General features: G+C 37.9%; 2 protein-coding genes across 2 annotated transcripts in view; one reads left to right on the top strand and one right to left on the bottom strand.

The window, feature by feature from the left end:
* LOC124159344 (alpha-amylase 4N-like) overlaps positions 1 to 20,184 on the top strand; it is a 36,624-nt gene extending 16,440 nt beyond the window's left edge. The window contains exons 4-11 of the mRNA XM_046535100.1: positions 4,634 to 4,749; positions 6,044 to 6,174; positions 9,359 to 9,481; positions 11,370 to 11,494; positions 12,976 to 13,192; positions 14,781 to 14,899; positions 17,152 to 17,307; positions 19,943 to 20,184. Of these exons, the coding sequence (XP_046391056.1) occupies positions 4,634 to 4,749; positions 6,044 to 6,174; positions 9,359 to 9,481; positions 11,370 to 11,494; positions 12,976 to 13,192; positions 14,781 to 14,899; positions 17,152 to 17,307; positions 19,943 to 19,954 (999 nt within the window). The 3' untranslated portion in view covers positions 19,955 to 20,184. The remainder of the gene's footprint in view (positions 1 to 4,633; positions 4,750 to 6,043; positions 6,175 to 9,358; positions 9,482 to 11,369; positions 11,495 to 12,975; positions 13,193 to 14,780; positions 14,900 to 17,151; positions 17,308 to 19,942) is intronic.
* Positions 20,185 to 21,436: 1,252 nt separating this feature from the next.
* On the bottom strand, positions 21,437 to 22,832 carry LOC124159859. Its single transcript, XM_046535759.1, has 2 exons — positions 22,421 to 22,832; positions 21,437 to 22,051 (listed from the first exon to the last, which is right to left on the bottom strand). The coding sequence occupies exons 1-2, from the start codon at positions 22,808 to 22,810 to the stop codon at positions 21,605 to 21,607; spliced, it is 837 nt and encodes a 278-aa protein (XP_046391715.1). The 5' UTR covers positions 22,811 to 22,832; the 3' UTR covers positions 21,437 to 21,604.
* Positions 22,833 to 26,535: the final 3,703 nt, after the last annotated feature.

Below are 26,535 nucleotides of genomic sequence, written 5' to 3' on the forward strand. Positions count from 1 at the left end.
AAGCTGCATAGGGGTATTTGACTTAAGTTTAGAATATATGAGTTTATGTTGGGTTTTATAGTTTTTATGTGCTTTTTTAAAATTTGTTTTTTTGAATACTTTGGTAATTTGTTCTGATAATCCATTTATATAAATCATTCCTCGATAATGGTCTGTATTTGTGTTTGATATATTTGTTGTAGTTATTGTATTGTGAGTCTGTGAAGATGATTTTTTATTTGAATAGAGTATGTTATTGATTAATTTTTTTGGAAAGTGGTTTTTTTCTAAAATATTACCAATTATTTTCAAATTTTTTTTATGGAAAATCTTATCACTTAAACTGAGTGCTCTAAATTTGAGTGCCATGGCCGTATTTATTTTGTGCTTTAGAGGGTGGTGGGAATGAAAATTTAGATATCTATCTGCTTTATGCGGTTTCCTGTACCAATCTATTATTATGGAACCATCAGAGTTTCTTTTAGTGATCATATCCAGAAAAGGAAAATCATTATTTTTTTCTTTTCCTATTACAAATTGCAATTTAGGATGGAAATCATTGAAATGTTGTAAAATAGTGTTATCTTGTATATTATTTGGTATTGCTAAATATAGGTCATCAACAAATTTGTAGATGAAAGGTATATTAAAAGGTATCTTTGGTAGAACTGTATCTAATAGTTTGTAGGAATGCCTGAGGGGGGGCCCTCACACTTCTCTCTTACCTTGGCGGGTTTTCTGTACCCTACAGACCCCCAGTATTAGCTGCGCCTAAAACCCCCCTATCCTTAATTCCTAACTGCGCCCTTGAGGCGAAGGAAGAAATACAGCGGATGGTTTACCGACTCGTAAACATAACACATATAATTGACCATGAGAAAATCATAGGTTTTCATGAACACATGAGTACAAACATCATAAAAACTGAAAGACTGGCCTTGCGATTTGTAAATCGTTATCACGAATGCAACACGAATTGGAAATTGAATACGCTTAAGCTCAAAAGGGCATATAACTTAGGATTATGGAATCTTCGGAATGACAACTTCCTCATCTTTGAGTTTTCCTTTGAGCAAAGTCGCGTGAATCATATTCATTTTCAATTTTTCTAATCACCAAACGCGTTCCACTGGATAGTTTTTGTTGGTTTAGGTTTCGAAAGATCATGAACAAAGAGCCTACATTTAGCTGTAAACCGTGCCTTGGTAAGTCAGGTACATCCAAGGGCTTTAAATATTTATGAGCTCACCTTCCGATGAGACTAATTTGCAAAAATTACGAGGAAGTGATATGAAACTGCTCGATTCCTAGTCAGGAACACGGACATTACCGATTGTCAACACTTGCTCGGATATTTGTTTACAAACACTTACGAAGTTCAGCTATTAAAATGGTCGAAACAAAACAAATTAATTTGTACTTTTGACCGACTTATCAATTGTTGCTGTGAATTGAATGAATGATGAATTGATGAAATTCTTTAGCGAACTTTTCCTATTTTTAATGTTCTATATGTTATCCGGGACTGAGACGAGACCAAAGAACCTAATAGCATTAAAATCGGAGCAGCCGTTTTCGAGTTATAAGTGTTTTAACTAACACGATTTTTGACTTTCTATTGCATACATATAGATACTGATTGTAACGTTATAACTAGAAGTGGTGTAATTAAAACTTAGATTTAAAAAATCATTTTGTAATGTCCACTCGGAAATGAGATTTTCTCAGAAATAAGCCTAGTAATTATATTAATTGCGGCAATTGAAGGTAAATATAGCAATACCGTCACAAAAATGATACCCATTAGGAATAACTTTTTAATGAGTCCATCCGTAGCTTTTCAGTGGAAAATATCATTCATAATTACGTTAGGAGAAAACTAGGAATAAATAATACACACCTTATTATTTTTGGTAGTTGTGAAATCCTTTCTTCTTATTGCATGCAGCCACTTTCTGTGTAGCTCAGGGTCTTTCGGAAAGCTGAACACTTGCACTTTTGGTCCACTCCGATAATTGCCCTTGCATCCAGGCACGACGCAAGTATTAGGCATTTTATCGTAGAATAATGGTTTATAAGATGAATAAAATAATCCACAAACCAATATCGTCACTATAATTATGCAAAAACTCCACCAACACAACCAAACACACACGTTTTCTGCCTGTGGGCGTCTCAACAAACCAAACAAACTCGCAATGGCGTGGTAGCAACGATAGCACTTCCGTACGTGACGTCATCACAATTTGAGAGGCTAGTGAACAGGCCTTGTATTCTAGGTGGCTATGGTTCAACCCGCTAGGCTACGCTTGACAACACTGCATCTGACTCCTCCGCGGCGCGGAAAATTCGTAACACTATCAAACAAAAGAAATTGATTCAGCAAAATGCATTGAAATTTTTACTTCATAATGGATAATTCGATGTGATATCGCATCTCAGACATATTTTTTGATTGCTGTACACAAACATTATGCAATACCTTTGGGAAAGGGTAGATTTATGAGTAATACCGAAGCATTTGTATGTTTGAGATGCAGTTATTGCTTTACAAACGGCCGTATATTTATTGATCATATACATTGCGTATTGCTTGCACTTCTGATATTTGTTTCCATTAGTGTATGCGTGATTAGTATGGAAAAACATAACTAGCAACGTCAGTACTATACATATATGTATTCGGAAAGCAGAAATACACCTCAATGTCGGAGTAGAAACGAAAACTTTTGCAATGCAGAAATGAATCGTTAAGAAAATAACGTTGAGATAAATGTGTGAATGATACACATTTATTACGTTACAAACACCTACGTGCGAGCAATTAGTAACATATGTTTGCAACTCCTAAAATGTTAGTCAAGGAAACAACAATCTGCTTCGCTACATTTAAATATTTCAAATATTGACTGCGTGCGGAAATATACGGCATATAGTTTACTAGAGGTGGTTAATGTAAAAAACAAATCATAATTAACGTAACTTGTTTTACTTATTTATTGCTGATCATATCACAAATAGCACTACAACACACACAACATTTCACTTCACATTTCACGAGCTGTCTTTATGACACTTATAATCCGTACATTCTGAATCAACTGGTTCAATGAAAAGCTTGACTCACACTTAATTTAAAACACTATAACGTAACTCTAGTAAACAATGATAATCAGTTTTCCAATCACTCTGCACACACCAAAAGAATTTGCACTCGTTGACGTTCGAAAGAATTCTTCACATCTCACTTCCCACTCATCACTAATGATTTAGAATCAGTTGATGTTATTTAAAATTACCATTACGTAGACAATGAAATAAATAGGCTGAAACAAATTTTTAAACCAGAAATTGTAACATCAACAAACTTCCAATCTCACTCTCCACTACCGTACCGTAACCAAAACAAAAACAACAGCGCAACGAAATACGCGAAATGTAAACACTGCCGAAAGCTCACGATAAAGTGACTAGAATAAGTAATATAATCAAACACAAATTATAAGCGTACAAACGAATGAAAATTTATAAGCGTTTGCTGTATCCCTAAAGAACAACTGCTTCAAATATGAAACATATCCCCTTCGCAACAGCTAGTAGATACCTTTGATCGAAATGGTTAAACCAGTATGAAAGAAATAAATAATTTTGTCGAAGCTCATACACTCACAAATCACTTCACTTGTCGCTTCACTCTTTACTTCATCGTCTATATGCAATCAATTCACTTAGGGGCGCATTGAATGTACAAATTGTGTTCACTTACACTAGAGGCACAAGTTCACTGCAAGTCGTAGCTTCCTCGCAGCTACGAAAAACTTTCAATTCCTGCCAACAATTACACTACATACGTTGCCTGCCTTACTTGAAGAATGGATTCTCGTATTCCATTTTGGCACAAATGCATAAAAACTCTATAACAGTATACAAATAAAACCGGAGTTCGATCATCCACAACGGTCCGCCATATTTAGTAGCTCCCTTAAACAAGGCCGGAGGGCGACTAAGAACCGGCTACTAATATAGTAGCATACTAAGCTTAGTAGCCCTTACTAACGATCTATGAATACCATTTTGCTAGTATGCTACTACTTAGAACGCTACTTGGGCGTTAGCAGCTTACTAAGGAAACTATTAATACGGCCGTAGATGTCTGCCCAATGACCTCTCCGTTGAGAATCTGAGCTATATCAGTCATTAACTTGAAGCCTTCGTTTTTATCTAAAGATTACACAATTTACCATAAACAATTACGGCTTGTTCACCCTTTACACATTCAAGTTTCTTCTTCACATCCATTATTGTCGACACCGAATCACCGAGGCTCCGGATGGAAAAATAATCAAGTTACTTGCAAAGTTTACGAAAGTTTTAATTAAACTGATTATACACATGTACAAGACAATACCATTTTATGACATAAAAATGTTACAATTGTGGTTCTGCAATGTTTGGCAATACGGGTGGACCCGCAGGGGGGGCTCCCCCGCGCGCCCCATATGTATCAGTCACTGTCATGAAGATGAATATGAAACGGTCACAGGACTGTGTGAATAAATTAACACGTGATAAGAGTTCGACCCGTTTTCAGAGCAAAGAAGCTCTTTTAACCAAGTTCTTCAAACCCTCGTCTAATTGTTGTTTCCGTTTCAAGGTCCGTAACTGCGAGCTTGTTGGTCTCCACGATTTGAAACTGAGCTCCGAGTATGTTCGTGGAAAAGTGGCGGAATTCCTTAACCATCTTGTAGACTTGGGAGTGGCAGGATTCCGGTAAGTTTCGTTTCACAAGTCCAAACTAAACTGGATGCTTCAAAGGGAACATTTCATTTTAGAGGAGGAATATGAGAAAGTTATTTGAAGAACTTACGATCCTTGAGCATGAGATAAATATCGTTTGTTACTAAGCTACTACCGAGCAACAATGCGACGACCCAGAGGGTTGAAAAAAGCTGGCCAAGACCCCGAAATCTTTTTTCCCATATATGAATCTGAAATTTTGCATTATAGTCTTAATAATTTTATGCATGGCATTCCTTACTTATATTTTCACTTTTTTTTCTTACGGGGATTTCACGATTAAGAAAGATATATGGGGTCGCAGTTGAATGATTTTCGTTATAAACCACCCACCTTAGATTTTATTCGTTTACCACCAAATAGTTTCACATATCCACATAATTTGATTCTCCCACCGTAGAGACTATCAAACCATTTTGGTGAAAAGTTCACCCCATTTCAATTTCCGATTTGCCTAATATTAGGTTAAATTAGTAACCATGGCATAAAGTCATTGTCCTTTGAATCCACAAAAAAATTTATTATAGGGCTTTAACCTGTTTATTTTGGAGGTATTTTTTATGTATCATGAAATAATTAGCTTCAATCTCCAATTCTCAATGATCTAATCGAAAAGTGACGCTTTAGGTACTCTAGTTGAGTGTCTGTAGATGCGGGAATTGCGAAATAATATAAATTAATGAAAAGAAATCTTTTTTCAGCATCCTTACACTGCATCTTGAGGGCAATTATGAAGATGATGTATGCATACATTACGATGAATGTATACATGATGTATGTATAAATTACGATGATGCACATATTCGAGATATATCTTTACTAAATCACAATTACAGGAAAGGATATATTATATTTCGAGAAAATTATAAACAGTGTTTCGAAGACAAGTTACTGAGATGAGCCATATTATCTGTCGTTTGTTACTTTTACAGCGATGATATTCTTCCTCAATTTAATATTTATTCATTGTTAGCAAATTTTCAAGAAATTATATGAAGCCGAAATTTTTTATTCAATTTGCTTCAACCCGGTTAGTTCGCAAGTACCATGTATAAATGTGATTGGAGTATTTACGATACCAGGATATGCCTGGGTTTATGTCGTTATTAAAACTGTCACAGAGCCGTGAAGTATGTTAGTTTGAAATTCTTCCTCCGATTTAGACTTATTTAAACTTTGTCATTCCATGCCAAGCAGAATGATAAAATATGGCTAGTAATCGGCATCCGGATTTCCTATTTAAAGCAGTTTGACTTATTTTCCTCAGGTTGGACGCGGCGAAACATATGTGGCCGGCCGACATTGAGAACATCATGTCTCGAGTTAAGGATTTGAACACGAACCATGGATTCCAGCCAGGGACCCGCCCCTTCATATACCAGGAAGTCATCGATTTGGGTATAAAATTATTTCAGTTAAATTTCTACTTGTATGCATCCCAAGCCGCAATCAATGTTTCAACAGAAAATTATCCATCCAGAAAAAATTTTCAGCGTTACCATATGACATCCGAGCAATATCCGTGTTAATGCAATTAACGTTGTATGGACATCTGTCTAATATCCAGAGAACGTTGCAGTGATGTCCAACAGTGGATTGGAGGTCCAACTTACAACATATCTTAAGGCCGTATCACACTAGCGACTGCGGCCGGCGCTGCGGCTGCGACCGCGACTGCGACTGGCCCGTCGACCAATCAGAGCGAGGCAGTCGACGCTGCGACTGCGACTCCGAAGAATAGGCGACCGGCTATTCTTCGGAGTCGCAGTCGCAGTCGCAGCCAATCAGAGAGCTCCATTTCAATCTCGCGCGCTTGCGGCAGACGTGTTTGTTTGTTTTGGTTACCGTAGCGAGGGAAGTTCAAGAAGGTTATAAGATAACGCTGAGATAATTTCGGATTTTTAAAGTGAAGATGGAAGCCCAGTATATTGGATATTGCACCCGAGTACACAGGTGAATGAAAATGAAGTACGTTTTAACATATTTTAGGAACATTTTCAACAATTGCTGCTCTCTATCTATTCTTTGGGCTTTCGTAAACAAACATGCCACAAGCAGAAACGTTCATACGTGCGCATGCGCGATCGTGGCGTCGGCCGCAATGTGTGATGGGGTGCAGTCGCAGCCGCAGCCGAAATCGCGGTCGCAGCGGCGGTCGCAGTCGCTAGTGTGATACGGCCTTTAGATATGTGACTACGTAGGTTTCCGCGGTATCGAGGTTCCAATGTCTCCATTATTGCGGGGCTACCGCGTCGGTTGTTGATTAATGACAACTATTTCACTGGCACTGCTGCCAGCGTCTTCAGGTCGAAGATGCCGGTCCACGATTCTCGTCCTCCTTATATACGGGCTCAGTCCCGCCAGTTGTGGCAGCTGCTCTCTCATCCTCTCAGCCACAACTAGGGGGACTGAGCTCGTATATAGGTAAGGAGGACGAGAAACGTAGACCGGCATCTTCGACCTGAAGACGGTGGCAGCAGTGACAGCGAAACTGTTGTCATTAATCAACAACCGTCGCGGTAGCACCGCAATAATGGAGACATTAGAATCTCTTAGATATCGTCATAGTATCTAATTATTAGATAGTGGGTGAACTTATTATGATTTTTGCAGGGCCGTTTTAAGGTCATCGTAAACACTTGTGGGCACTTTCAAAGTCGTAGGCCCTCCCCGACTTCATTTTTAATACTTTTCAAGAATACACCCGCACTTCTTTCCGATTTGAAATCTAAATAAACTTTCCACATTGTTAATTATTCTATGCAGACTCTATGCAGTGATGATGTAGTAATTCCGTTGCTACATCATGCGCTTCGCATTCGTTGTTTATCGTTAATAGTGTGCTTCTTTTTTATTAATTTTTTTAAGAGTAACTGAAGTACTTTTAAATAACCATGTCTGATGGATACAAGAGGAAACACGATAGTGGATTTGAGAAGCCAAGTCATTAATTGAGGTGTACCCATCAGATCTGGAAGAGGTATTTACTGATGAATTTCTTTTGTTCTCACGGATGTTTGCTGACAAGTAAACTGTGGCTGAAATGCTTACAGCACAAATACAGAATAGGTTGGTGACAAGTTCTCCAAAAATAAATATTGCTTTCCAGATCTACCTTTCAATTTTTGGAACAAAAGCTGAAGGGTAGCGTTCCTTTCCTAAACTTAAATTGATAAAAACGTATCTTCAGTCAACGATGGGACAAACACAACTATCCTCCCTGGCATTACTTTCAATTGAAAAGGATTTGATGAGGGAAATGATATTTGAGGGCGTCATATGTGACTTTGCTAAGACAAAGAGCCGTAAAGTTAACATACTGTAATTTACAGATCTACAGCACTGCAGCTTGACTTTCTTAGGTGCTCATCTCACACGGTTATATATAGTTGCTTTAGTACAAACATTATTAAATTTTACTGGCATGCTGAACTTGTTTTCACTTTATGTTCTGGCTTTCGTAGGCCCTTGAAAAGTCTGTTGGCCCTAGGCACAGTGCCTAATGTGCCTAATTGATAAAGCGGCCCTGGATTTTTGGTAAACCATAGACATGTAAACATAACATTTTTACTCTTCAATTCTATACGGAACATATGCTGCCTATTTGGAATAATAATTTTTTAATATCGCGGATATTACAACTTGGATATCTATGAAACTTTATTTTTATGATTCCAGAAACTTAATAAACATATCACGTGTGAAACAAGGGGCGGTCTGGGATGATTTTGGGCCTTCGGCTGGGGTGCTTGATGGATCCCACTTTACCGGGGGATCAGGGGGTCCTCCCCCGGAAAATATTTGGAAAATGCATGCCTGGAAATAGATTTAGACTCCATTCTGGATCTTAAAAACTTGATTAAAGTTAAACGATTTTAATTTACTCCTGGTGAATACCATTAATAAATTCTTCTCGGGTTCTCAGCCAGGTTAATTGTGTCGTATAATCCGAAGCCACGTACCGTTGAATACACGTTGTTGGGCGTAAGTTTGAATGTTGAACGGCTTAAACGACATAATTAATCTGGCTGAGAACACGAGAAGAATTCATTGATAAAAGTTAATAAAGAATAGCGATTTTGAAAGAAAAAATACGATGAAAAGTGAGAATTTCACATCTTATAAAATTCAATGATGTATTATGGTTCTATTATATATTATTTAATGAATTTATTCCTTGAAACTGTTCAAAATCTATAAAACCTCTAAAATAGCCTTTTCGAATAACCCTTCCAAAAAAGCATTAAGTTCTCTTTCGTCTTCAAACACTTTTATTTTATTAATTCTTTAATATAATTTTTTTACGCTGATTATACATACCGTGTAAAGGAACTAATGAAAAATTAGAATTGCATTATTACAAAACTAAACTTTGGTTCAAGAAATCTGATTGTGAGTCTTTTTCTATTATACCTTTCACGTAAGCTTCCCGATAGACGCGAGCGTTGTAGGGGTCTTAAAGCTCTGGGCCCTCGGCGATTGCCGAGCAGCCGACCCGGCCAGACCGCCTCTATGTGAAACTACTCGAGGGATAAATCATGCACGAACTAGAAGAACTGATGAAATTCATTAATACCCACAGGTGGGGAAGCGATCTCGGCGCGAGAATACCTGTACATTGGCAGAGTGACTGAGTTCAAGTATGGAGCCAAACTCGGAGAAGCATTCCGCGGTGATAATCCAATCAAATACTTGTCCAACTTCGGTAAGTCATTAACTTTATAAGCTTTACAACGCAAACGACATTTTTATAGTTTGGTGTGATTTTCGAGGAATATACGTTACGACCACGAAAAATTCAACGAACAAATGACATTACTCACACATTGCATTAATTTTTGCTGCCGAGGCGGCACATTTTTATGCTGTAAACGTGATACGGACATGAACCCGCATCAAAAATATTTTTATGAAATTCCGCAAGGTTAAATTAAACCTTAATCAATTCATGATTACAGTGCATGAAGTGCGTTTCCTCACGTAAGTGGGATCAAACGTGTATCTCTGGAATTTTCTGCAACTTGCGTTGTTTTGAGTTTTGGCAGAAGGTTTGAATTTTCTTAGTAAAAAAAATTCCACGAGTAAAAATAAATCATGTTATATAAAATATCAATATTATTTGCAGAAAAATTTTATGTTAAAATCACAGTTGGTATCCCCAATACTAATGATGCTGACTTTTCCTTAGAATCATTTCCATTCTAATAAAATTTGAAAAAATAATGATTTATGATAGAGTTTTAAGTCTTTATTTCCTTCAGTAATTTTTCCTTTAATATCCTAGATAGAGATGAATAAGTGCAATAATAAGAATAATAATTAGGACTACTTTGAAGGATGGAAATTCGTGTTCGTTTCCTCTGATGATGTATTATAATTATTATAGTCATAATTAAATATTATCATTGAAACAGTTTTTTAAGGAATTTCCTCCGAACTTGTCCGCACTTTCGGAGTAAATTAAGAAAACTTCGCAAGTATTTTTGCTTAAAAGAATAGCGATGCAGATGAGTAAGCTAACACTTCGCGTGCCAATCACGTCAATATACGGAATGCTCTTTTCAACAATATTTAGATGAGTTATTCTGTCAATATATGTAATATTTGTGTCACTGTTCATTCCTAGGTATCGTATAGTTAGTTCCAATAAAAGCCTTTAGATAGCATAAGCATACAGAAATACATATGCTTTAAATTATTATAAGTCGGATGGTTATTTTGAAATGGATTTTTGAAAAGTAGCAAAAACGGCCGGCATACAGGGTTATATACAAAACCAGCGGTATATTGACCGGCATGCAAAGTGCTGAAATATGCAAATTTAAGCGTAATTTATTTCGAATGCAATTATTGGAATAAATAAAGGACATGTACTGATATAGGGTCGATTCTTTGACTTTCGGGTACAAATTTGTTCCCTGTGCCCACTGTGCCCATCAATGTTGCCCTCCCATAACAAAGTCACGATAGGGCTTACACGCAATAACTACTATAAAACCGTTACATTTTATATTCTTAAGCACTCGAGGGAGAAGCGTCATTTACTTTAACAATATTTTTGAATGATCTCAATCAACTTTTAACCCCGCTGATAACTATGGGTAAATATTTTCATTGAAAGCTACACTGTTCATCGCTAAGGTTTTTTATAATAGAAAAATAATCCCATCGTGATATTCTCGACTCAACGAGAAAGGCGTGGAATGGACGGTCACATAGAAATCCTTGAGGCCATGATCGCCCGAAGTTACTAAACTGGAGGCAGTGATTTCGATTCCCGTCAGGGTGGATTTTTCAAAACCAAGGGAATGGATGTTTATAGTCTGTATACCGTAGGGTGGCGCAAAGGCCTGCCAGCTACCCGAGTCGGTCCGCGAGCGCCGAGGGTAGGAAAGGAGCGACCATAAAAACTATGGGACCCACTCACAAGGTAGCCAGCGGACCCGTGCGCCACCTTACGGTATATAGACTATATTACTACCCACCTCTTCAAGGGCCACAGAGGACTGACAATATGTCCCAAATTAATACTCTAAAGAAGTTTTTAACTAGAATTAAACCACGAATTCATCAAATTTTTTCACGTTTCACAGGTGAGGCTTGGGGTTTCATACCTAGCAAGGACAGTCTTGTTTTCATCGATAACCATGACAACCAGCGGGGTAGCGGAGCTGGCGGGAGCTCGATCCTGACTTACAAAGATCCTAAGCTCTACAAGGTAAGCTATAATTTTAATGTGTGGTGTAATTTCAACAGATTCAGGCTTCAAATGGTGGAAGTTAGACATATGACTTCGAAAAAGGCAAGTTACGAAATCCGTTTATCACACAATTGATAATATTAATAACCCCGGCGAAAAGTTAGTACCCAAGAGACATTCACTAATCTTTTCGAGTTTGCTTAAATTCTAACACTGTTTTTTTTAGTTATTTAATCAATTCCTATCTATGTTCAAAAAATGCAATTCGAAGGAAACTACGTAATTTCGGTCAATCTTCGGGTAGCCACGAAATTTTAGAAATAATTAACATGAGCTATCCTGAGTACATTACCACACCATAAGATTACTTTAAACTATCAGTGGTTTATCTGATCATTTTACACAGAGATAGACAATTAATCTGATAAATATGACAGAAAAATTGGCAGTAACTATGTTGAATAAAAACTTTTGGGCTATGTCACCGCGCCAATTCTTGGGTGGCCCCAACGTTTCCCGACCGATGCTGGTCGCTTTCTCAAGGGATTCTGTTTTTTTAGTTATTTATCCATCATCAGAATCCCTTGAGAAAGCGACCAGCATCGGTCGGGAAACGTTAAGGCCACCCAAGAATTGACGCGGCGACATAGCCCAAAAGTTTTTATTCAACATGACGAGCTGCCGCGAAAGTTTTAATGAAGAATAGTGTGGTTTCCTTCAACAAAGAAAACGAAAGGCATTGATTGCAATTCGTTAACCACCATTGGTGTATTCATAATAAACAAATTATTTGGTTTTAGAAATCCCAGTTCAGACGAATGGTTTTGGTCAATTTTAACCGCATTTGATGAAGGCCAAATTGCCGCCCATGCGATGCTGCTCCACGTGACGTCACTGGGACCTAGTTTCTATACGGGTAGATAGGATTTTTAAATCGTCTGAGATTAGCAATGCATACATGAGGCACAAGGCTCAGGGAAACATGTCTTAATAATCACCTATTAAAACTGCCCATGGTCAAAGAGTTTCCTTCGTTTGATCAGGTATTAAAAATCCTTATTTAAGCCAAGCGCTACCAGCTAGCATGGTACTCGGCTACCTGCTAGCAGCCTGCGTCGTATCAGCGCTCAAAGCTTCGCTCCAAGGTCACCTCACACGGCGACAGCGGGAACCAGAATGACGTCACACAGAGTTTTCCCTGCATTCATACTTATCAGTCGCGTTTACGCGCGCTTCAAAATTTTCACTTTTCATTTAATCGCAAAAAATAGATATCGTCATTAAAAAATCTAAAAGCTTGAAATACGTACTCCAGGAGTAATGATCTTTCGATTTAGGCAATTAAAAAAATAATAGGAAACCACCCACTTGGCAGTAAGTAGTTTATTCTCACAAAAGAAACTCACTAGTTCCTTTCAGTTAGTAATTATTACAGCCTAGGGAAAATATTTTCTTCATCACTCGTGACCTTATACAATTTTGCTTCTTTTCCAAAACAGATGGCTGTAGGCTTCATGCTTTCCTGGCCGTACGGTTATCCTCGCGTCATGTCAAGTTTCTTCTTCGACAACAAAGACGCCGGCCCTCCTGCGGACGGACAGGGAAACACCCTCGGCGTCACCATCAAACCGGACGGCACGTGCGGAAACGGGTGGGTGTGTGAGCACAGATGGCGTCAGATATACAGCATGGTGGAATTCCGCAATATTGTCACAGGTGTGTGTACGAATAAATGAAGTCCCCTTGGTTATGTGCAACAGTAACGGGAACAGAAAAAAAAACTCATGGGGGGCGCAAAAGATATTTTGAGCTACCTATACTTTTATCGTAATGAAAAATATTCAAGGCACATGAAAATTTTAAGATTATTTTTTTATTATTAATATTATAATTTTATTTAAACTGATTATAAGCATATACAATACAATGCTATCTTGTGATATAAAAAGGTTACAATTATGGTTCTGCAATGTTAAGTAATGCGGATAGTCCTGCAAGTGGGGGGACGCCTCCTGCGCCCCCCACATGTATCCACAACAGGTGTTCAAACGTACAGCGTTTAGAGAACGCATCACATTACCACTCGAACGGTCATACATCACGTGGCGTATCACTGGTTAAAAATAACTTACACTATCGTCTTCAAATATTCAGGGGATATAGAATAGCTACCTAGCCTCTAGTCAACATTTGCTTGTATCCTAAATAAGAAAATTCTACCAAATTACTTTCTCTGAGAGGAAGTTATTATATTTGACAGGCTGTAATTATCTCAACGGTTTAAGGTAAATAGCCTGAAAACTTTAAAATGATAACGAGATTTTAAAATACACCATGTGATACAACCTTTCGAGCAGTGATTATGAGAGCAACGGTATCCTTCTTAACGCTATACTAGTCGTATTCCTGAGGAATTGATATCGTGTTATTTTTCCTCAATTCAAAATGTCATCTTGAAATTTTCATGCCTTATTATGGAAATGACTCTCATCGGCAATCACTTTTATTCCAAGAATCAAAATTCCAGCGCGGTATTCTTTAAGAGAAAAATGTTTATGTCTAGTTTTATTACGTGCAGGTGATTAATGGCAATAACCTACGCTAAATACCCTAAACATTTCAAGACGACGTAGTAATTTATAAGCAACTGGCACTTCAGGATATCAGACGGTGCTGCAGAAGGAATACAATGGAAAAGGAAATGGCTAGAGCATACTATGTGATAAATAGTAAAAAGTTCTAATTTCTATAGAGATATCTGCTTTTCTTCTTTTGTCTATCGTCATCGAAATACGCTGAAGAACGATGATTTTCAACAAAAAAGGGTTTTATGATAATTCAGTGTAATATATACATTAATCCTCAATCTTTTTCGCGAATTAAGCTGTCGAAATCATTTACATTCAGTGGCGTAACAATGGGGGAGGATTAGGGGATATAAATCCCCCCCAAAGCCTCACAGAAATAAAAAAATTATAAAAAGATACTTTCTAATTTTTACATGTAATAACTGCATCTGCTTACAGTTAAATCTTTATTGCCAAAATGGTGTAAAATGTATTTCTAGGAAGGCCATTTTTCAAAAATATTGCCGTTGACCCCTCACCTCCCACCCCTACACCGTTTCCACCACAGGTCATCCCAGCCCCCCAAACCATATTCCTAGTTACGCCACTGTCTACATTGATAATAATTAATCAAATACCAATTGCGGGGTGAACTAGCAAATACAATGGAAGTATTCTCTTGCCAGCAATGCGTACATAAAAGACAAAACCAATGATGGCATTTTTTGCTTCCACAGATACAACCGTGAACGACTGGTGGGACAACGGAAACAAACAGATCGCATTTTGTCGAGGTGGTAAGGGATTCGTCGCCTTCAACGATGAATACGGCATCGATTTAAAGCAAACACTACAGGTAAGTAGATTTATTAAATATAATAATAACGAATAATTTAAAAACATTCCGGTACAAAAACGATGACATTGTTTTTCTATCACAACAACGGACGATATAATGTTTCTCCAACCAAATATTATACACAGTTATCAGCTAAGTGTAGTAACCCGAAGGTTCGCGTTAGCTCCGAAAGTTGGCTCGTCGGAGGCGCAAAGCTCTTTAACACGACTACTGTTGTTGCCAACAGCTCAGGCGGATGTTAAAGTAGCGCTAACGCTGAAACGCCGTGCCGCAACGATCGGAAATGCCGATCTGGATTGGCTAGACAAAATGTCACCACAGAGCACTATTGCTAGTGAATGAACCAGATTTTCATATAATGTGCGCAAGACTTCTATCAACTATTTATGATCTTTTTTTAAATGCACAATGAATGGGAGGCCGAGGGGAGGAAGGGGTAGTTACGGGCATTCGGAAACTATCCCGTCTACTGTCATCAGGATGATGTAAAGGATAAAAATTCATCTAATATACTCCTATTTAAACGTTACTTTCATATCAAAATGTATGAGAGGCCTTATAAAAGTGACCTTAAGTAAGGGAAGTGGTATTTCAGCATAGTTAAAAGCAGTAAATGAAGAATGCATTAAGTTAAAAACACATTACTGCTATGTTTCGACAATATATTCTTGTTTTATTAAGGTAGTGAGGAAAACTATGTTGTTTTGCCACAAATTTGAAAATGAAAGCTGACATCTTAGCAAAACTAAGCGAAGTGACTGATGATTACGAAACCCCAATTCGTCCAACCAGCATCAAAGAATTTCACTGATTTTCTGGCTGTTAAAAGGGCTAGAGGCAACCTATAGCTAAGTCAAATAATAAGCCCTGAGTGAAACTAATTCAAAAGAAAAAATAAACTTCCTTCAGATTTCAATCCAGAATGAAAATGTGTACGCATTCAACTATCAGAATAATGGTATGGGAGTTCATGTTTGTTCTTCAGCAGTTTTCAATTGAATAGGATTCGTTGGTGAAAGCTCTTCTTCTCTCCCTATCTTATACCAACCGCTTCATGTTGGAAACTACTCAAAGTCTCATATCCTGCATTACATGGGTCAAATGCTTCAACTTTCCTTAGAGAAATATCCCTTCCAACTCTTTACGTCTCAGTATATTGCCAAATTAAAAGTTCCGACTCCATATTAATGTTTTTCATAGGATTTTTTCCTCATGCCTATTCATTCGTCATTTGCTCTCGCCAGCTTACTTAAGGGGCGTATCTTTCAACAACCTCATCGAAAAGCATTCAGTGTTTCTCAGCATAGTTGAAACACCCTTTTCTTCACAGTTTAAATGTCTCAGGTATCGGTTTGGTGCGGTGACATCTTTGTGTGTAAACTTTAAATGCGATATGTGGTTGTGGACTCTAGACTAATAAGCAGTGGATTGGGTTAAACCCCAAAGTGGGAGTCTACACTCAACCTCGTCCAGATACTTCGCAGTGTTGGTCTCCACTTCAGAGTTTATAAGGTCAAAAAATATTATATTCCCTGTAAATTCGCAATAAAATCTCTTCACAATCGATTCGGAAGAAAAACGTCATCCGCGTCTATTGGAATTTTGGATCACAGACTTTTGGCTCTCAACGTAAGCTGCGTTTGCACGGAGTAACATGTTATATAAAACAAGTTATATATATAACATGTTTTACGAAAAATTTACAAATCCATGTGACATGATACATGTAACATACAGATGATGTTGTTCTATGACACAATATGAAATTTAACATGTTACGCGGATTTGAAACTTTTTCGTAAAACATTTTATAGGTATTTAACTTGTTTATATAAATTTTTACTCAGAGTAAACGTAGTTTGACTTCGTTTCCTGCAAGGCCGTGGCATTTCGGAGTGAATCGGGGATCGGGTTGGTGTGGTGGATATTGTGGTGGCTTCCCACGGGCTCGGGTTCAAATCCCGGTGATGGCGACAATTTGCAAAGGCTGCCCGATACCTGCTTGACTGTTGTGCGGAGCGCAAGAGCAATGCTCCGTCCATCGGATGCCAAGCTAAGCCTTGGTCCCCTCGGCCCTTTTCGTTAAGAGCTGGCTTATGCCGATGCCGTTTCTCTCCACCCTTCCTTACCTACCCTGCCCTCATGGCATAAACGACTTCAGCTGTCGGTCGCCTCCTCCAAATACCATACCTTTTAAGTGTCGCTGTCATAGAGCAATAAAATAATTTCCCATATCACTATCTTTTTAGACTTGCCTACCCGCTGGCACTTACTGTGATGTAATCTCTGGTGCCAAGAGTGGATCCTCATGCACTGGCAAGACTATCAGCGTCGGCGGAGATGGCAAGGCATACATTCAAATCCTTCACGACGAAGACGACGGAATTCTCGCCATACATCAGAATGTAAGTAATGTCAATAGGTTTTCGAATAGGTCGAGGTCACTCAGTGGAAAATTGCATTAATAAGAAACAAACAGCCGTAAGTTATGTTATACACTAATTTATTGGCTCAACTGGTTTCAATGTTTACGCGTCATTATGAAGAGCTGTCTCGAGCTATTTTATGCATTTATGTTCTATTATCTAATAGTTAAACTACCAAATATTGTACAGTTACAGAATTCACACAAAAACTATAGAAAATTATCTGAAAAGTGGATTAAAAATTTTGTGGGGCTGGGTGTGTTTATAATTATAGAGAAACGATGAAAGAGGTATCACGCCTAGTTCAATGGGGAGCGAAAATGTACAAAATCGATTTATTGAGTTTAAAAATTGCATATCTTCACGTATTAGGCAAATAATATTGATAGGTGGCGAGTTTAAATGGATTTTAAGTTAACTGAAGAAAGCTATTCCTATATCGGGATTTCTCCTGGAAGGTTTTCCTCAGAGTAAGCGGCTGTCCCTAATTTTCCGTAGCCCAAATCAACATTATATTGAATTTGAAATGTCACCTATCCCTTCTAGAACTCTTTCTTAGAGAATACTCTACACTAGAATTCTTCCTAGATACATCTCTTGATAATGTCGAGTAAAGGTTGAAACCGTTCGAGTGAATGAATTAGCGAGGAAAATTATTACGGTTATTGTTTTTTTATTGTAAGTAATGTACCAAGGATAAAGTGCACCATGAAAAAAGACACTTTCATCAGCCGGGATTCAAACCCGTATCTCTGAATGGGCTTGTTCAACAATTTTATTTTATCACCCATAGTAATAGGTTTTGAAACATATAGAAACCCATGTTTTCCCTATTCTCTATCCATCGCCAAATTCTCGAACAATTAGCGGAAAAAACGACAGCGTTAACTCGTTTGCAGAGGAGTTAATCACGTAATAATTGCAATAATAAAACCGAGAACATTTGACGTACTATCGGCGTCAAAATTTAAGTCCTTAAAATTCAATTCCGGTTGCTTGGTACATACACTTCGGAATCGGTACCAGAATTTGGCCCCAATTAACCGATTCACTCGAAGCATCCCTAAAGTATGCAAACATGGTTTGATGACATATAGCGAAGAGGACTGTTTGAAGCTAAAATGCATTTTTTTCTGTTATCCATTAGGTAATGTCATTGAGAAGGTGGTTTTCTTGTAAAGTAACCTCCCGAATTTCTGGGGCATCCGTCCTCTTTGCTTTCGGCATAATGCAGGATTTCCGGCTGAAAGTTGCGTAGGTGTCCCATTTCCGAACCCATCCCCCTCATTACTCATCACCCTCCCAAAACCCCCACCCCCACAACCCGATTGATCAAACATTTCCCCAGTTACATCATATACTTTGTTTTTCCTCCCTGCTAAACCAACCTAACCCCTCCCATTGCAGCTTCCCATAGCATATATAAACCTGTCCTCTTCATTATCTAATTGCACTTGAAAATGGCTTGACAAACGAAAACAGTAGTTCTACGTTAAATAAACTATGTAAGTCATAAAGTCACTTCTTTGCTATTACGGAGCCCTTCCACCTTTTCATAGTTTCCAATTTCGATTTAATTTATGCTATCTCTTAGTAAAACTATAAAACATTTTAAAATTACTGAAATACTGAATATTATTGGCAGTTATCTGAAATGTTTAGAATAAATTTAAAATGATTTATGTTTCTCTCAGGCTCTGTGTTGGAGATTTATGTTTATAAATTTAGCAGTGGTAAGAGAGACGACGAAAGAGGTGTCATAATTTTTTCAATGGAGAGCCAGAATGTACATACAGCATCGAATCCTAGTGTTGGTACGAAGATTTTCGCGGCGTTGATCAGATGGTCTCTGCATTCTCTTCGGGTTCTCACCGCGTCCTTTGGCTTTTGGCGACAACAGTTTTGAAGACGCTGAATTTGCAGTCAGCGTCTTCAGGTCGAAGGTGTTCTTTTTCCAGCCTTTATATCAACTCAACAACCTGTCTGTTTGTCTGGTACAAATCTTGTAACTCAAATTTGACTCACTTCCTGTGAAGCAAAAACGCTGAAATTTTGCTCACTTCTTCATTTCCGATGACAATACATGAAAATATAACTTTTTCTCTCCAACCCCCCTTTAACCACCCCCCAGTCAACCTATAGCCCCCCTATACGTCACTTTTGGTTTTTCGGGGTCACTGAGTTTTTTTGCTTTGTGTCATATATAAACGTTGCTCATCCCCTGTAATCTAAATATAAAGGCTGGTTTTTAAAAAAAAATTTTTTATAAGAGCTTATTTCGCCAAAAGCCAAACTGCGAAGCGAAACTTTTGTTTGTTGTTGTTGAAAACTTTTGTCTACGTTTTTCGATCTCAACCCACCTTGCGACACCAGTATTTCACACCACGAAAATCTCATTAGTTATACTTATAAATTTAGAGGATGAATTTATAATGCCTCCCAATTTCATTTTAAGTCCTGTCGAATAGCATCTCTTGGTAACTTACCAGGCAATAACAGAACTCATCTTTAAATTCGAATGGAACAGAAACAGAAACGCCTTAATACATACAATATTCCTCCCACTATGTCCATTTTTCGATTAATAACTCCAGATTTCATTTCAATTTTTCAGTCTAAACTATGAGAAGCCGAGGAGTCTCCACCTGTAGTCGAAGATATAGATTCCGGTTGTTGGTCTGCCAGAACAACAATGCCACAGCATTCAGCACATCACGTTTCCGAAATTAATGATATGTCAACAATAATTCAACCCACTTTGAGTAAAAAAAACGTGTGTAACCAAAATTTTAAATGAATACTAATCACATTGCAAGTGTACAACAAGGAAAAATAATAAAAATTTAAATCATAAAACCTTGACAGAATCGAAAATGTAGCCGAGAATTTTTAGCATCTAATCCCCTTGGAAAAAGTCTAGGTTCGACCTATCGGACATGAATGATTATAAATACAATGTTTAATCATTACTAGGAGCGGAGGTACACATGGGAGATATGGAAATAAACCAGATACAATAATTACATCATTAAGTACGGTAACTAAGATGAATAAAGTTTTCTCGGGTTTCCGCGCAGTTAAGAAAATCTGAAAACGTCGACGTTTTGGGTTCCGACTCGTCACCCATTCTCGAGGCTACTGAAGTCGGAGGTTTAAGAATAGCGCGAAAAACTCTCCAGACTTCCCGGCAGAGGATGTGGATTTAGAACACAACCTACTACTTATGACAAGCAGCGTAAGATTCAAAAGACTGAGGAAAATCGGAACGGCGAGGACATAGACTTTCGAATCTCCGAAGGGCATCGAAAGATAATTCCAAGAGTTACTGGAGAATAATATTCGGTAGATCGGAGATATGCACACTAAGTATAGAGGAAGGCCTACAGAGGCGCCGAAGGGCACTATGAAGAGAGGACATCCGGAACTAGTGGGAAACAGAATTCGGGAGATTGAAAATACATATAGTCTGTAGAGGAAGGATGGGATAAGATTACTGCTAGTACACAACAGAAACAGTGAAAACGGCCGAGACGTCAATTCGCTACGTCGACAGTGGAAAGATAAAGAAACCATGGATAACGAAGGAAATTAAGAGATAATGGAGAAGAGAATGAAGGGGAAGAACTTGGACACAGATCGAGGCAAAAGGATGTTTAGGGAAATAAATAATCGATTATGACGGGTAAACAAGAGGGCAAGGGAGGCTTGGTGGAAAAGTCATAGTGATGAGATAAAGCTACAGAAAGAAAGAGAGGTGGGGGCACTGCATGCCAAGATATCTACGGAAAAGTTTTCTCTTCTTCACAGAAAAATCTTTCCTTTCTGTAGAAACATTAAATTATGGTTTCGCTAAAAGTGGCCCACGCGGCCCTAATGACGGCGCTGAGATTTCTTTATCCTACTCTTTCCATCCATATCCATTCCCTGGAGGCGTCTTCGGGCTCTCATCGCGGCGGAATCACCTATGCTTTTTCTTTCCTCTGTCGGTGGGAGGGTAGACGGCCAGAGTAATTTGCAAATGCTCCATGCAAACCTACTTATTTCAACCGGTAGAACACCTTAGTAAAAATACTCAACAGTTCATCAAGATTGTAAATATAAGAATGAATGAAAACTTGCACCACGAAATTTATTCGGTAGATACTTCAAAGAATTTAGTTAGTGTAAACAAAAGATTTGAAACAGTTGGGTCAACACAAATTGCTCCACAATTTGTTACTAAAACGGTTTTAAATAATAACTATGGAATCAAGATATCACATTTCAGTATCGACTATCAGCTGTACATTAAGCGATACCACATCATCGCGCTAAAAACAATCAACAGCGGTAACAAGAGGGCAGACATAGAGATTATGAAAAAACGACTGAAATACTGATACGCCCAATCGGACTGAAAGCCCATAAGAATCAATAGCAGTCCGGCTTGTACTTTGTTAGCCATTGTCCAACGCTTAACAGGACCCTTTGGTATTAACCGGTTGTCCCTCATCAGCACAATAAACACAAAAAAGGTACCTAGATTCCCGTGCCAAGACATTAGATGGCATTCATTGTTCATCTCTTTGTCGATAAATACTACCACGAAACCAGTCACGTAACATAACAAACCGTAAGTCCTCAGAGAGCGCAATCTTTTGGCTCTTTCTTCAAACGACATCGTGACGGAGTAATGTAATTCAGGCGATATCCTCAATATCAAGTCACCAAGAAAACAACAGACCTAAAAAATAAAAACAGTATGACATTTTCTTTGTGGATTCGAACAAATTTAGCAGGGAACTATTGAGTACCCTTGAACCAAGGAGGTACAAGTGACAGAAATAAAATGGTGATATGCCAGTATTTAAAAAGATTCTTTTAGCCTATAAATAAATCACTTCTTTTTAAAGTAAAATACGACGTATAAAATAAAGGTATAATGACTAATTACTTCACTGGGGAGTTTCATTCATAAATTCACCATAGTTAGTGGATTTGACACAATTTATAGTGATTAATTGACACTATTCCACCTTTCCCTTCAAAACAACATTTTTTGAATCACTTGTACCATTAGGTTCCTAGGCTCCATGTCAAAATTTAAGCTTACCGAAAGTGCCATCAAGGGCGGATGAAGATTCATGAAAGTCAGGTCAGCCAGCAAATTCCAGGTTAACACCACAAGTAGGAATGCCAAATAGGCTACGGCCGCGATGACAGTGTTCTTTTGTATGACAGTCCACCGTGTAATTACATATTTTTTAATTTCTCTCAACTTCCTTCTCCGCCTCTCTTCTCGAGAAAACTCTGAATCAGGAATATGCACATCTGAATCACTGCTCGTGAAGTCACAATGGGTCATTAGACGATTTTCGAACGTTGATAGGATTGATTCGAACCGCGGTGGACCACTCCTCAATTTTCTTATTCCGCAGAAACAAGGACACGAGCACATTTCTTTAATAACATCGCTTTGGTTGTAATCAAATAGGTATGCCATTTTGTAAATTGATCTCGTTACTAAGGAGATATCAAGAAAACACAACTAGAGTCTTTTACACCCTGTGTATTTATGGTAAGTACCACTAATCCTGCTGACTGCTACAAGTGAAGTGCGTAATTTCCTAAGGGCAATGCGTGTGGGATGAAACTATGCTAGATATATACCTACTAGAGGATGTGCGCAATAACGTAAAGTTTTAATGCTTTTCAAAAATTTGACTACCGAAGAATATCGCAGACAATGTATAGCAGCGACGTTCAATCAGCACTCCGATCGACGATGTGTTATCCATCAATAAATGTCTTTACAATATATTTTTCTTCGTGATAGCCTAATTAAGGTATTATTTCGCTTGATTCAACTTATCATCCACTTCCATGAGATTCTCTTCTTCCTTATAATGACGATTGGCAAGAGGGGTTCTAATATTTCACATATCGTAATATTTCGAAACTTCCTCTGGAACGGGAATCGAACCACGGACTTTTGGCTTCCCGCAGTATTAATGCATAGGTATTTTGTATTGCATTCAGATTCTTTTCAGCAATATATTTGCTTACTTTGAAGGTAAGTTAAAGATGCCACGCCCTTGGGACTCTATTACTTCATTTATCATCTCGCTTCCTACTTTTCTCGATCTAAGCTATTGCCACTTGTATCTACTTCTCTATTAATCTTCAATCCTTCCATCAGTCAGTCTTCAAAATAGCATTGTCCCTCATTACACCATTTTCCTTCCACGCACCCAGTTCCTCCTATACACATCTCATACAGTAATTTCCATCGTACCTTGATATGGAGAATTTATTGGTTTATTATTTCCACCAACACACCCGCATTAAGAACACATGGTTTCTCCACTGCAGCCTAAATTCTTCTTTGGATACGTTGACGATATATTTTTGATTTGGCCTCGCGGAAAGGACGCCTTGGACTTGTTCTTCACACCAGCATCCAAGTATTAGATTTACGATTGAAATATAGGAAAATGGCCTGCTCCCGTTCCTCAATATGTTAGAAAGGAAGAGAAGATGGCAGCCTGGGACTTAGCGTAAATAGGAAACCGACTCCCACAGACCTGTATCTCAGCAATGAGAGATGTAACTAATTAACATCTTCCATCACAAAAGGAAGCCGTACTTTAATCTCGTTTTCACAGAGCGAAGAGGATAGCCTATAAAGAGAGCATCCCAAACGAGATAAAACATCTCAAGAAGACTTTCCTGCAAAATGGCTACAGCAAAAATCAAATTGCAATGGCCCTGAAAAGGACCTTCAGCGTGACCCAGGGGCGCAGCTAGGATTTTAGGCCAGGGGAATTCAGGCGTAACTAATACTGGGGGGCATGGAGGTATGGAATACCCGACAGGGTTGGCGGGAGGTGCTGGGGCCCTCCACCAGATAATTTTTTAAGATAAATGGTTCATAATGGTGAGTTTTACGACCTTCTGAGGGAAATTTTATTAAGTCCCACACTATTCTATAAGTGATATTAATCCAAATAAGTTAAATACATTAAACTTAAAATTTTTCGAAGTTCTTGGGGGAGTTTTCCCCGCAAAACCCGCTGCGCCACTGGCGTGACCAGAAGGTGAATACGGGAGCTGCAAGAAAAACCACTCGCCAAAGCCTTCTTTACCTATGTGTCCACCATATCGGGAAAAATACAACGATACAACGTAAATACTATGCGTTTACCACCTCCAAAACTTAGAGAGCAATTGGTGAAAGTGAAGAATTCCCTGGGCTTGAAGACTTCAGCTGTCTATGAAATTCCATGTGAGTGCGGGGAGACTAAGGAAAATTGAGGAAATTGTAACGACGACTTTTATCAGATAATAACCGGGATGTGACTGTTTTCGAGCAAAACATGAAAAATAACTAATTGAGAAAAATATAAAAAACGGAAAAAATAATTTCTCCATTTCCTTATATCCTATTTTCTCCTATAGAAACATGGAAATAAATTAAATAGAGATCAATATTCATGATCACATGATAACGCTTGTCTTTTTCTTCTTGAAAATGGTAGCCACCTAATCTATTGCACAGACATTTTTAATGCCCATCTAGATTTTTTTCAAAATGTTTTTAATCCATTTTGCCATTTATATCTAATCTCTACGTTGCGATAAAGGGTTTTTCTATCTACGGGAATATGCGGAACGCTGAAATCGCGTTTAGACACTGTTGTATTGAATATCTTTCCCTAACCAGGGTCATTTTTTGCGTCTTATCTCACTGTATGGATCCCGAAATATTTATCTATACCAGAGAAAAGACCAGGACCAATAGAGGAGCTTCATGGGATCTTCGGCGATTCGATATTGTTCTTCGTCGCCAGGGTTTAGAATTAGATGAAAAAGATATGGGTAATGTGTATTCGGAAAATATCCAAAGGCTTTCGATTTGCCGCTTCAGGAGTATAGCTAGTAAGTAGTGGCCTCGATATAATCTAAATCAATGTCAATACTACAACCTTGCCATGATAATCTAGCTTTCCAATATACTACCCCAGAGGTCTTGCAATAGGTAAAAAATATGGACAAATGCATTATGCTCCTAGCAAAGTTGACAATGGTGATTGCACGAGTACCATGCTGTACTATCTAGTTTCCCGGTAGGTACTCGTGTTGACGAACTAAGAATCAAATTTTAAGGTAGATTAGTTCCTACTCTCCTTCCGAAATCTCCGGAATACTGAAATACACAACACATTACGATAAAAAATTATAAACTACACAGCAAAAAGCACTCTTTAATATTCCACAGTCCACTGATGAAAACAGCACAGCTCTTCAGATCTTGAGATACATTTTGATGTACCACTTCTTCAGGACAATGAAGCATTCACCATAATCACCTGTCGCAATGAAAAAAATTACTTTACTAACGATAAAACCAACTAACACATCAAGGTCTGCTCTCTGCCATTAAAATTTAATGTGAAATAATGTTGAAAAATTGAATACAGGCCTAGCTTTGAAGGAGTTGATTTTAAATAAATTCTTTAACTAATACATGCAAAATGATGTATTTGAAAGGTGATTGGAATGAATTGGTTCGGAATTGTAAGTGAAAAGAATTGAACACGTTTAATAACTTACATTGTTACTTAAAGCCTCATTTATCACATAAAGTTAAAAAGATGTTATGATATTCTAGCTTTTTAATATACCTACAGTAGAACTAGTGTAGATAGTAGAGTTGTACTGCATCATTGCATTTATGGTTTCATGTCCATTATGCCTGAAGATAGACACGTTTTCACATTAATTTCACAATAAAATATTAATTCCCGAAAATCATTCTGAAAATTGAATCGACAGCTTATTTTCGGATAATAACCAAGACATGGCTCTTTTAAAGTGAAACATCAAAAATAACTCTTCGAGAGAAATAAATTCCCATGTTTTATAGGATAAAAATTCATAATCACTCGTTAACGCTTGTGTTTTCCTTCTTGAAAATGGTAGCCACCCAATTCATGACAAAGAAATTTGAATAACGATTTTTTTTCAAAAGTTTTTAAAACCTATTTCACCATTTATATGTAATCTCTCCGTTGCACTTAAGAGTTTTTTTATGTTTACGGGAATATGCGGAAAGCTGAAATCGCGTCAAAAAACTATCGTATCAAATCTCTTTCCTTATCCACGGTTATTTTTTGTATATTATTACACTGCATGGCTCCAGAAACGACGAGGATCTATCTATCCAAG

The sequence above is a fragment of the Ischnura elegans genome, chromosome 5, assembly GCF_921293095.1.
Source record: "Ischnura elegans chromosome 5, ioIscEleg1.1, whole genome shotgun sequence".
NCBI lineage: Eukaryota > Metazoa > Arthropoda > Insecta > Odonata > Coenagrionidae > Ischnura > Ischnura elegans.

Excerpts from the sequence above, each read along its gene's own strand:
- LOC124159859 (XM_046535759.1), bottom strand. The coding sequence starts at position 22,810 with ATGGCATACCTATTTGATTACAACCAAAGCGATGTTATTAAAGAAATG. Across the intron at positions 22,052-22,420 it reads CGCCCTTGATGGCACTTTCG|GTCTGTTGTTTTCTTGGTGA; the intron begins GTAAGCTTAAAT and ends TTTATTTTTTAG.